This window comes from Patagioenas fasciata, chromosome 4 (assembly GCF_037038585.1).
Source record: "Patagioenas fasciata isolate bPatFas1 chromosome 4, bPatFas1.hap1, whole genome shotgun sequence".
Lineage (NCBI taxonomy): Eukaryota > Metazoa > Chordata > Aves > Columbiformes > Columbidae > Patagioenas > Patagioenas fasciata.
This window is the reverse complement of record NC_092523.1, coordinates 2,774,558-2,786,607: the sequence shown is the minus strand read 5'-3', so window position 1 is coordinate 2,786,607 and position 12,050 is coordinate 2,774,558. Positions and strand designations below refer to the sequence as shown.

The 12,050-nt window shown below is 49.8% G+C and overlaps 1 protein-coding gene across 2 annotated transcripts in view; it reads right to left on the bottom strand.

The window, feature by feature from the left end:
- Window positions 1–11,822, bottom strand: part of GFRA4 (GDNF family receptor alpha 4) — a 76,703-nt gene extending 64,881 nt beyond the window's left edge. The window contains exon 1 of one of the 2 annotated variants that reach the window (XM_071808437.1): window positions 11,303–11,822. In XM_071808437.1, coding sequence (XP_071664538.1) covers window positions 11,303–11,342 — 40 coding nt within the window. In that variant the 5' untranslated portion in view covers window positions 11,343–11,822. The remainder of the gene's footprint in view (window positions 1–11,302) is intronic. The other variant, XM_065836717.2, reaches the window with a different exon arrangement.
- Window positions 11,823–12,050: the final 228 nt, after the last annotated feature.

Genomic DNA, 12,050 nt, shown 5'->3' with positions numbered 1-12,050 from the left:
ACTTCTGATGGACTCACTCTGTATGCACATCTCCGGTCCCTTGCCGGGTCTACGCTCATGTGGGTTTGAATGGACCTGCATGCATTAGGAACAGGGGGATTTATCTGTTCTGGATCAAATCATTTATTTTATATTATCTCATGTCATTGTTAGTATTCTGCCTTCTGATCTGGAAACAGCCAAAGGAAGATGAATGTAGGGGGTTGAAAGAGATGAAGCTGAAACATATTTGTCCAATGTTTTCAGGTTGTCTGAGAAATGGAGGGTGTCTGGGAGGGCACGGGTGGTGTCTTGTGCTGTGTCTGGGTTAGTTAATTAAGGACACTCAGGATGCTGGTTTAAACACCCCAGATCTCCCTCATTCATGCTGTTAAACTCTCTTTCCCCTCAAAACAGAGCAACCACGTTCAAACCCACCAGGATCAGTCCTTGGCTTGTGCTAGCTCCTGACCAATCCCCAGGAGATGGCCACGGCCATGGCCAAAACCGCTTCAGGGATTTTGATAGGTGTGACAACCAAACTCCCATGGCTCAAGAGGCTCCTGGGAATGGTGAGTGGCCTGTGTGACCCCTAACAGAGTCACCAACTCCAGGTACTTCTGATCACCACTGTGACCAGAGCCAGCAGGTTGGAGATTTCCCATTAGATTTCTGTCCTTCTCTTTTAACCATGGGAAAATGTATTCCCTGGGAAAATCTGGGGTTTGCAAGTAGAAAAACAAAGTACTAAATTAATCTTTCTTTTTTTTTCCTTTTTGTTTTTGGGGGTTTTTTGGGGGGGTGAGCATATTGAAATGATGGCTCCTCAACTACTCCCTCCATCCTCAGCTGCTCTCTTGGAGAACAAGAAACCTTGGTGTCTTAGGTGGGGTTCATCTCACTGAATGCAAAGCACAATCAAGGAAAGGTCTAAAATTGTCACCTTGATTTGCTTCACCCTCCTTGGAGACAACACAGATCTGGAGAGGGTAAATGTCTGTCTGGACCTATCAACCTCTTTCCACTGATTTCAAGGAGAAGTTCAGAAGACCAGGTGAAAACCAAGTGGGAAACCCATCTCCTCCAGCCTGCTGGGACCATCCCTGTCTGGTGCCCAGGCAGGGAACAAGTGAGAAACAGGGTCCATTTCTCTTCTTGTCCAGTGTCCCTCTGGGAGGAACAATTTCTGTTTTCTTGATAAAAGCAAGTAAAACAGAGCAGGAACATCTGAGGCTTTGTTTTAGTCCTTGTTTTTATTCCCCTTGAATTACCCTCAATAAGCATTTTATTTTCCACTCGCTATATTTTATTGCAATTTTTACTATTCCTGATTTGTCACTGTTGTTCAGAAACCAAATTGTACCAAAAGCCCAGTATTTTTCTGTGGAAACGAGCTCCTGTTTTCCAGCCTGGTCTTCTATAGGAGGCTTTTTACTTATGCACCCCAGGGCTGCTCCCATCCCTTTGGCACATCGCTGAATTCAGCCCTGTCTCTTTAGCCCCGCATATCCCTAATCCCAGCGCAAAGCAGGATCACTGATCCCTGCGTAGAGGATATGGGAAGATTTTCAGAGCAGATTAGTCAGCTACTGCACTTGAATTCGGTTCCTGCCTGAGTTCCAAAATAAGAGCTCAGTAGATTGTGTGCACAGCAGGTGCTGCGAAAAGACATTGTTCCTCGTACGCCAATAAGAAATTTTGATCCCAGCTTGTAGTTAGCTGCTTCACACAAGCACCAGTATCCCAGGTCAAATGCTGTGCTGTCACCTGGTTCTGCCTCACAATAATTCCCCTACCTTTAAAATATCCTTATTTTATACTGCAATGTTTTCCAAAACCTGACAGATACACAGAAACAGATGCCATGATTCCTAATCCCATGGGACAGCATTCAACCTGCTGATTAGGCACTTTCGGGGGAGTTCACTGCATTCCTTTTTGTTATTTGGGGTTTTTTGCTCATTTGTTTGTTAGGTTGTTGTTGTGGGTTTTTGTTTGTTGGTTTGTTTTTTTTCCTGGACCTTTCAATTTAAATTAATGCTTATTGACAATGCAATAGCATATAGCAAACTCAACTAGAGATCTGGACCCCCTTGAGTCAGGTACTTAATTACTAACAGGCTTTCCAGCACACATTCAGGATTGGCCAAGCTGGGTCTGTAGGGAGGAAGAATGAAGCAATATCAGGAGAGGGAGATAAATTTCCTTGCATTAGTCCCACGAGGGTGGTAACTCTGAAGCTGTTTTACCCAGCACGTATGCCTCCACACTCCTCACTGATGGATGGGTCCCTGAACTGTCACTTCATATGCACTTTGCCTGCAGAGACTCACATCATCTTTTGTAGACAGGGGAAATCCAGCCCTTAGGGTTTCCCCAGCTCCAGAATGGCTCTCAGACCTTCATGGTCCCACACTTTCCTCTTCCCAGCTCCTGTGTCTCCTATTTAGGTTCATTTAGCCTGGAGAACAGGAGTAGAGGGGAGACCTTCTGATCTCTGAACTGCCTGAAAGGAGCTTGGAGCCAGGGGGGTCGGGCTCTGCTCCCCAGGAACAAGCGCCAGGAGCAGAGGAAACGGCCTCAAGTTGCGCCAGGGGAGGTTGAGGTTGGATCTGGGAACAATTTCTTCCCCAAAGGGCTGTGGGGCATTGGAACAGGCTGCCCAGGGCAGTGCTGGAGTCACCATCCCTGGAGGGTTGGACAGACGGACAGGAGGTTCTCAGGACATGGGGCAGTGCCAGGGGTGGGCTATGGTTGGACTCAATGATCTTGAGGATCTTTTGCAACCAAAGTGATTCTATGATTCTATCTGCATCTTCAGTCCAGCCTCTCAGGAACCCTTTCTCCTCCACTTCCCACCTCCAGACCAGAATCAGCTCGGAACCTTCTCTGCTGTTCCCTTCTCACACCTTCTGGCCCTGATGGAGAAGTCTCATGTTGCAAGTTTAACACGATTCCTGATCTTTTTCCCAGAACAGCAAGAGAGCTTCACAAGGCTGGATCCTAGAGGAGGTTCCTTATCTGGGTCTCAGGACATTTCATTCATTTTTTCCCTGCAATTAGCATCCTAAATCATCACAAAAAGGGGACGAGATTTCCAATCAAATAGGGAAATTCCAGGCAATCAAATGAAACCACCTTCCAGGGGTTGCTTGGGGCAACACACCTTATGATTATAAGGTTTGCTAATGCCTATAAAGCCCAACAAGCCTCCAATCGATCCCATCATCATCCTAAAGGGCAACCTGCTCTTCCCCATTCCTTTAGATGAGGTTCTTAGGAACATAGTTCAGTGCTGGATTAAGGTTATGGTTGGACTCAGTGATCCTGAGGGTTTCTTCCAATCAAAATGATTCTGTGATTCTGTGATTTAACTAATCAGATGTTGTCCTCGTTCACAGCAAAGCTCTTCTTCCAAATGCACAGCTCGAGTTCCTCTTCTCTCTGCCTCATTCCAGCCCCTTGTGAGGTGGAGAATGAATTCTTTACATTACCCTGAAGGTATTTATAGGTTGTGAGCACCATGACCCTCCTGAGCACGTTTTCACACACTGGAAGGGAAGCTCAGCTGAGATGACCCTGACTGTGCCCTCTCTCCGAAAGATGATGTGGCTGTGACAGCCAGACCAAGGTGTGCAGGTTGTTTCTCAAGCAGCTTCGCTGGGTAATGTTATCTTACCAAGAGGAAGGGAAAAAAAATATAGAAAAAGAAAAAAGACCTACCGTGAAATTGCCATAACTCATGTGTCAGATCTGGGGCATAAATCAACTAACCCTCGCAAGGAGGAGTGTAATTCCTCGCCGTGCAGAGGAAACACTTAGGCAAACTCAGCCTTGTCTGGGGCTTTACACAAACAGGTCAACTGGCTTTGATTCATTCCAAGCCCTGTCTAATAATTCAGCATGCTGGTTTGCTCTCCTCTCCATTAGTAGATGGCAAACACGTCGTCCTCACCCGCAGCCTTTATTACAGAAGATTCCGTGTACATGGATTTATGTCGCCTCCTGCCTTGCAACGTCTTTTTAAGGTGCCTTCTCTGCTGTACATGCTGAACATCAAAGGAAAACACTGACACCAACAAAGGAAAAAACGCACGGTGCTACAGGAGACATCTGCTACCTATTTCCACATTGCAGGTAACCGAGTCAGCTGTAAAATATCTGAGAGATATTGCCGTGAAAGGCTGTCACGGGGAGACGCGTTTTTCTTTACATGTACAGAAGTTAAAATCTCAGAAGCAATACCCAGGCTGTTATTAAGACTTGTTTATCTAACACCACAGAGACAGGTTGCTCTGAGAAGTTTCCTCCCAGCTTTTCTCCCTGGGGCAAGTCTGAAGAAGGGGATATGTAAACTGCAAGTTAAACAATTGCATCTACAGCCAGCACTTGGGGAGCCGGTTTACAGGTCCTGGACACCAATTAGGGGTGATATACATGAGCAATGGACAGAAAGAAAATTCAAGTTATAATCGTGGTGAAGGTTATATTTGTAAAGGGTCCAGTATGGGTAGCAAAAGGAAAAAAAAAGAAGAGCAAAGTATTCAATAAAGGCTGCCACAGTAAGAGATGAATTAAGAAATTCAAAATAATTTACGATCGATTTGACTGTTCATGCAAAACTCTCACGGACAGGGTAACACAAACCCTGTACAAGTGGTGGCCCAGACAACAGGTTTGCTCCAAAAAATTCACAGCCACCATCCAAATGAAGGCTCCTTTCCCAGGAGGCTGTAGCTGCCCTGTGTTTCCTTTCTCTGATTAATCAAGGATGATGGGATTTCCCAGGTGGCTGTTGCAGAGGCATCAGAGAGCCTCGTTTGATGCAAAGCTTGAAGGAAAAACTGGTATTTTGCAGAGATTGTGTACAATTTGCCCTCTCTGAAGGCAACCTGGAGCTCTCCATAGACCTGTCCTGAGCATTTTCTGGGTCCAGTGCAGCTCTGAGCCTCCAGAGACATCAACTCATTCAGACAGGGACTCTACAGCATGGACCACTTACAGTTAAAATCTGCAGCTTGGACAGAAACACTGAGTCTTGATTCGAATTATGTGTTTGGCCTTTTTCTTCATTGTACAAATAATAGGCAGAGAGGAGGAAACCAAAACCCAGCAGTTTCTCTGGTCTTAACTTGCAGTCTTTCAGAAACACAGAACAGTTTGGGTTGGAGGGACCTTCCCAGCTCCTCCAGTGCCACCCCTGCCATGACAGGGACATCTTCACCAGCTCAGGTTGCTCAGAGCCCCGTCCAGCCTGGCCTGGGATGTCTCCAGGGATGGTTCATCCACCACCTCTCTGCCCAACCTGGGCCAGGCTCTCACCACCCTCAGGGACAACAATTTCTTATGTCTAACCTGAATCTCTCTCCTTTAGTTTAAAACCATCACCCCTTGTCCTTTCACAACAGGCCCTGCTCAAAAGTCTGTCCCCATCTTTCTTATCAGCCCCTTTTAAGTACGGAAAGGCCACAAGCTGATCTCCCTTCTCCAGCTGAACACCCCAACTCTCTCAGCCTGTCCTCCCAGCAGAGCTGTTCCAGCCTCAGGTCATTTTTGTTACCCTCCTCTCATCTGGATCCATTTAAAATCCCATCCCAAAGTGGACTGTCATCCCCTTGGCAGCAAAGAATAGATGGCTTAGCCTGGTGATGTATGAAAGATGAGCAATTCGATCCTGCTTTTGGAAGAAGCACCAGAAAACCTGCCCCAGTCCTTTCTCCTCAATAAACTGGACCCATAAACTTCAAACCAGCTGCCTGCACTTGTGTGTCAAAACGACCCTCCCAACCCATATGTCAGCAGTAGCTTGGGGAGTGCTGTGAATAACTCTGTCAAAACACTCAGCAAGAAAACGTATCACAGACAGGATTTTCCAGTTGGATTCAATAAATCAAAACCGCAGCACAACCCTTTTTACTGCATCTTTCATGCAAACTGCTTCCCAGATGGCTCTGGGCAGAAAGAGGAACACGTGCACTGTGGAGGAAGAAGAGGGATTTGCATGAAGGGAGGTGAAAAGAGAGGAGACTCAAGACTGACAGGATATGGCCAACGCAGTTTTGAACTGGGGAATACACGTCTAGTCTGATGGGATACAGGGAAACACTTTTTCCCCGTGAGGACAGAAGAGTTGAATTTGTTCAGCCTGGAGAAGAGAAGCTCTGGGGAGAGCTTATTGCGGCCTTTCTGTACTTAAAAGGGGGCGATAAGAAAGATGGGGAGAGACTTTTGAGCAGGGCCTGTTGGGATAGGACAAGGAGTGATGGTTTTAAACTAAAGGAGGGAGATTCAGGCTGGACATGAGGAAGGAATTGTTGTCCCTGAGGGTGGTGAGAGCCTGGCCCAGGTTGGGCAGAGAGGTGGTGGATGAACCATCCCTGGAGACATCCCAGGCCAGGCTGGACGGGGCTCTGAGCAACCTGAGCTGGTGAAGATGTCCCTGCTCATGGCAGGGGGGGCACTGGGGGAGCTGGGAAGGTCCCTTCAACCCAAACTAGTCAATGATTCTATTCTATGACAGTCAAGCAGTGGGCCAGGGCCGCAGGGAGGTTTATTCAGGCTCCATCTCTTGGGGGTCATTTACTCCTTCAAGCCACCTGCTGCAGGCAGTTAAATCCCAGTCATGGATGGGCCAGAAAGTGCATGAGATGACCAGGCCCTGAGGACACACCAAAGGTCTGGCCATGCCCTGCACCTTCCATGGACACCATTCCCAGCAGCAGGGAAAGATGTGTCACCACTGAGTGCCCGAAGGACCCTCAAGACAGCTGGGGTAGGGCTTCTTACCAGCTCAGATTCTGTAAGATGCAGAGAGATACTTGGAAATATTCATAGAGATAGCAACCTTTCTTAACATCTACCAAGCTCACTACAGCTCAGCAACAGCCAGGTGCGGCACCACTTATTATTAGACCTAAATCCTGGAGAAGTCACAGGTATTTTAAATGTGATGTGATTTTAGAAGATGCCTATCCTTCCTCTACACTCGTTTCTCTTCCCTGTGGCAGCCTCGGGTTCTCGTTATCCCACAAAAAATGGTGGCTTCACCTTCTGGAAGCTCTTTCTGTTCTCCATAAAACAGCCCTTGGTCCTTGTCCTGCATCAGCTTGACCATCACAACCCACTCCTGGATGCACTCCCCCCAGGTCACACCAAAGTTGGTTTTCCTCCTTTTCCATCCCCAGGACATAATGCCCATCTGTGGCTCCACTTGCCATCCACGTCTTCAAACTCACCCTCTCAACCATTTATTTCCACTCTGCTTTCACCAGGAGTCCAGCCCAAACATCCCCATCTTTGAACCTTTGAAGCTGTGATGGCCAAAAGAGATGAAGGAAGTCCACATGAAATGGTGGCAGTATCTTCTCAGCCCTACTCCCCCACCAACTATGACACGGCTCCCACCATCAGTCCATCCATGCTTGAAGTTCACTGCCAGGAGGTGTAACCAGGGGGGATTTTGACAGATGCATTTGAAACAAGGGAGCTGTACCGAACTGAAGATTGACAGGAACAAGCTTTTCATAGTTTTGTTCCTTTTTATTTTTTCAATGAAATGTTTTAGCAGGAGAACTTCATTTGAATTTGTCCGCTTCCACGTTTAGGTTGAGAAGAAAGAGGTGATTTTTTTTTTTTAAGGAAGTAAATTGAATATAAAGTCCACTGGAAGGAAAAAGAAATCATGGATACCTTTGTGACAAAGTATTTTGATAGAAAGGTGGAAAACCTTAGCGACATTAAGAGTCACGTTTAAAAATGACCAAGTGGAAAGTCAGGAAAATGAACGAGTCTCGTGTGAAAATGATGAAGGGAATTTCAGGCACAATAGGAGACATCTGTGAAAATTGCCAGGAGAGCAGAGAAGACATTTCTGTCTCCTAAGGCAAAATAAAACACTATTCACAGTAATTCATACTAATTATTAGACTTAACTAGTACTAATTTTTACCCAGCAGTAATTACTATTTAAGTCTCCAGAGCTCTGCAAAAGATGTTTCTGGGTGGGACGAGATCCTTGTAGAGGAATTTCACGGTGTTTTAGGACAGCCTGTTGAGGGACAAGTTTCATTTCTTCTCCGCACCAGTACAGAGAGACATAAATATCACATTCTTATTGATGCAAATAACGGATTGTTCCTGTCAGAACTGACAAAGGCACTAATTTAAGGAGCACTTTCCCCTCTCGTACACACAGATGCATTTTTCAAGAGATTTTTTTTCGCTCTCCCCCTGGGATCTGAGTTCCCAAACCAGGTGAAAAATCCGCCAGACGATCTCTTGTGTTTGATTGCACCTGTGAAGAGCCTGTGGGAAACATATGCCAGAAATTATGCTAACGACTAAGTGCAGTAAAACCTGCCAGGGAAACGTGGCAGTTGTTGGCAGAAGACAACCCAGATGCCATCGCAGGGTCCTGCCCTCCATCGCAATGGGCCAGAAATGATTCTTGGTCCCAGGGGGAATTCACAGAAAACTTGCTGCTTTCAACTTCAGCCCAGATTTTAATTTCCATCTTTTCATTATTATTTTGTTAGCAGAGGGACTGATGTATTCCCTGAAAGCTGCATGGGGATAGGCGATGCTTTGGGGGCTGCTTACAGGTGTAACCTAGTGTCCTTGTAGAATTAATTATATTCTTTGTATTTAATTATATCAGTGCTTTCTAGAGCATTGATTTTCCATAAAGTCTTCCTGAATGCATCACCACAGTCCTGTGGGTGGGATTTCTAGCCAATATCACAGGTGCAAGCAAATACCAGGGGACACTGAGGCAGCAGTGAACTTCCCCAAGGCCATGTCCCTGTCCCCAGCTGTGTGCTCCTTTTCTATCCTTTCCTCTGACACTGGTATTCATGTGGCTGCTGGTGAGACAGATCAGGGTGTTGATCTGTCTGAAAAGTGGTTGAGGGGAAAGAAAAAACATGTTTGACTGTATCAGTTGTCTGTTCTGGCTCAGCCCGTGTGCCTGTGCCACTAGGGAGCTGGGTGGGAAGAGACAGCAGGAGCTCTCTGGCCAGGCTGGATGATGGTGATGCTGCCTAGTCCCCCCTCAGAGAGCTCTGATTTCTGCAAACCTGCCTCTTCCACCTGGGATCATCCCAAAAAACATCACAGGGGACACACACACACAAACCAAAGCGCTCACACTGCAGCCCATGTGCTGTGCAACCAGCATGGATGAAGCTGGGAAGCATAGAATCATTTTGGTTGGAAGAGACCCTCAAGATCATTGAGTCCGACCATTCCCCCACCCCTGGCACTGCCCCATGTCCCTGAGAACCTCATCTCCATGTCTGTTGAACCCCTCCAGGGATGGTGACTCCAGCACTGCCCTGGGCAGCCTGTTCCAATGCTGTGCTTGCAGCTGCAGAGGCTGCTGTCTCCATCCCAGCATCCTCGATCCCTGCAGCGGATCTCCCCAGACACATCTAAATGAGCAGCCCTCATCCATCCATGACACAAACATCTAGAAAATATCTACAGTGCAAGCTGAGGACACTGGATGGCATCTGCCGGGATGGTGCTGAGCCTGCGGGGGGTCAAATGCCAGTTTGAAGATGAAAAGGTCCTGCTGGAGCCCTCAAGATCAGAAAACCAAAAGGTGAATACTAGCTGATGGCTTTGCTCTGGCTTGGACCAGAGGCGATGAGAGTACCCTTAGCACCTGCCTGCTATTCCCAATTGCATTGCTGACAAGGGAGAGCTGGCCATTTGCTCTTTTCTTTAAGTCCACTTTCTCTAGAGAAAAATCAATCAGTCCACCGGTCAGTCAATCAGACAGTCAATCAGCGAGTCAGTCAATCTGAACCATTTGGAAAATGGATCCTGCAGAGACCTGGGCTCCCACTCAGAAGCCCTGTGAGCCTTGTAGGAAAAATCTGTGGCTCTGAGAGAGGCTGAGACCTTCCTTCCCCAGCCCAGGGCACAGCTCCAGCCTCTCCAAAGCAGGAACCATCCCAGCGTGGGACATGTCCAAGTCCCGGTGCTCCTCCAAACCCCTGGAGCAAAGCACTCCCTGGTTGGAGATGGTCCCTCTTGGGGGGTCGAATTACCCCCCTACCTCCCCCCGCTTTGGGACATGCAAGAGTTGCAGCTGCTGACATCTAGTGACAAGCAGAGCCGGCAAAAGGAGTTACCTGGCGCTCTTACAAAGCCTTCCCCATCGAGGGAAGAACCTGCTGGGGGTCTTCCCCAGGGGGTGGGTGCACAGCAGGGATGCTCGGGGTGCAAAGGAGGCAGAGCCCGACCATACCGGGTGGACCGGGGTGTCCCAGCCACTTCCATACACCCCAAGACCTTTTCCTCCCCCAGTGCCTACCCAAAGAGGATCGCTGCATCCTCCCCCCTGCCTCCCCACAGCCTTTGCTATTTAACCAGAGACTCATTCTTGGGTTTGCTCTCACAGAGAAACACAAGGAAGGGCACAAAAATACACTAAAGGGAGCTGTCGGGGTTGCATGCAGGCAAGGGCAGGCGGAGAGGCGGCTCCCAGCCGGGCTGCAGCCCCTTCACTCGCGGTTCTTCCCGGGTAGGTGGGGACCACCGGGAATTGGGGGCAGGAGAACCGTCTGCTCCGGAGCTCGGGAGAAGCGGGATGCGAGCGGGATGCTGCAAACCACATCCCCGCGGATAGGGCGGCATCCCACGGGGGACGGCATCTCCCACCCGCGGCAGTGGGCGAGAGCTGCCTTTAGAGCTCGCAGAGGGATGGCGGGAGACACCTGGGGTGTTTAGCCCCCCACTCCCCGTGGGAAAAGAAAAAAAGCCCTGAGGACAGCCGAGTTTTGGTTGGGTGAGAAGAAATCTGCAGCTGGAAGAGCTGAGCACACAGACAGACAGACACACCGCTCAGGACACGGTGCTGCACAAAACAGAGGGAGAGCCGGGGCTGCCAGCCCAGTCCCACCAGCCTCGAAACCCCGACATTTTCCAGCTTCACCGTCACCCTGGGTTTCCCGACGCCGTGCAAAATCTGCCTCCCCCCTTCCCCAACACATCCCTCCAAGCTCCTCTTCACCAGCAAGAAGTGCCTTAATTCCCTGGGTTAATTTAGCCATTTCCGCGGCAAACAGGACTATCCGGAGTGACAGCAGGAAAAGATCCCAGCGCTTGGGTCCAGAGCAAAGGAGACAACGGAAAGCTGGGTGATGCCACCCCAAGGGTGATGCTACCCCGGGGTGATGCTGCTCCAGGGCTTGCCTGTGCTCCTGGGGTGCTGGGGAGGGGGAGACCTCCCGGGAGTGGCCGAAATGTCCCCGCAAGCAAACCCCAGCATAAAGTTGTGTCCCCCCCTCGCCGTCCCCCGTCCCGCCGCTCTACTCACCCAGGAGGATCAGGGTGCAGAAGTAGAGGATGCCCCTCATCCTACCGCTCGACAACGGTTCGGATCACACCGACTCGGCACGGCTCGGACCCACCGGCCCGGCACGGCTCGGCACGGCGGTGCCGGAGGATGCGCGGAGGCTGGGCAGGGCGGGAGGCGTCCCCGCCGGCCCGGCCCGGCCCTCCCCGGGCCGATCGCTCACACCGCAGCCGGCTCAGCCCCGCTCCGGCCCCGGGTCGTGCCCGCAGCCGGGCTCCCGCCGGCCGCTCTTCGCCTCATCCCTCCTGGAAGCAGCTGCGGAGGGGGCCTCTTCTTTGCTTTTTTTAAAATTATTATTATTTTATTTCTTTCTTATTATTAATTTTTTTTCTCCTCCTTTTTTAAATTTTTTTTTTATTATTAGGTTTTTTTTTTTCAGCAGCAAACTTCTGTCCGCGGGGGCGCAGGTTCCGCCGAGCCCGAGCGGCCGGGCAGCCCTCGCTGCCTTCCCCGGGCTGGCTCCGCTGCCGCCCCCGCCTCTCCGCGGCCGCGGCCCCGCGGGGAGGGGCTTGGTGGCCCGGCCCCGCTCCTCCCCGCCTCCTCGGCCCCGCAGCCCGGGCCCCGAGGGTGGGGGATCTCCCCCAGACCGGAGCAACTGGTCTTGGGCACCCCAGGGCATGGCCCCGTTCATCCCTTCCAGCCGCAGGATGTCTTCTTTCTCCCCCCGTTGTCCTCCCGGAGGGTCTCAGCATCCCACACACCCTCATCT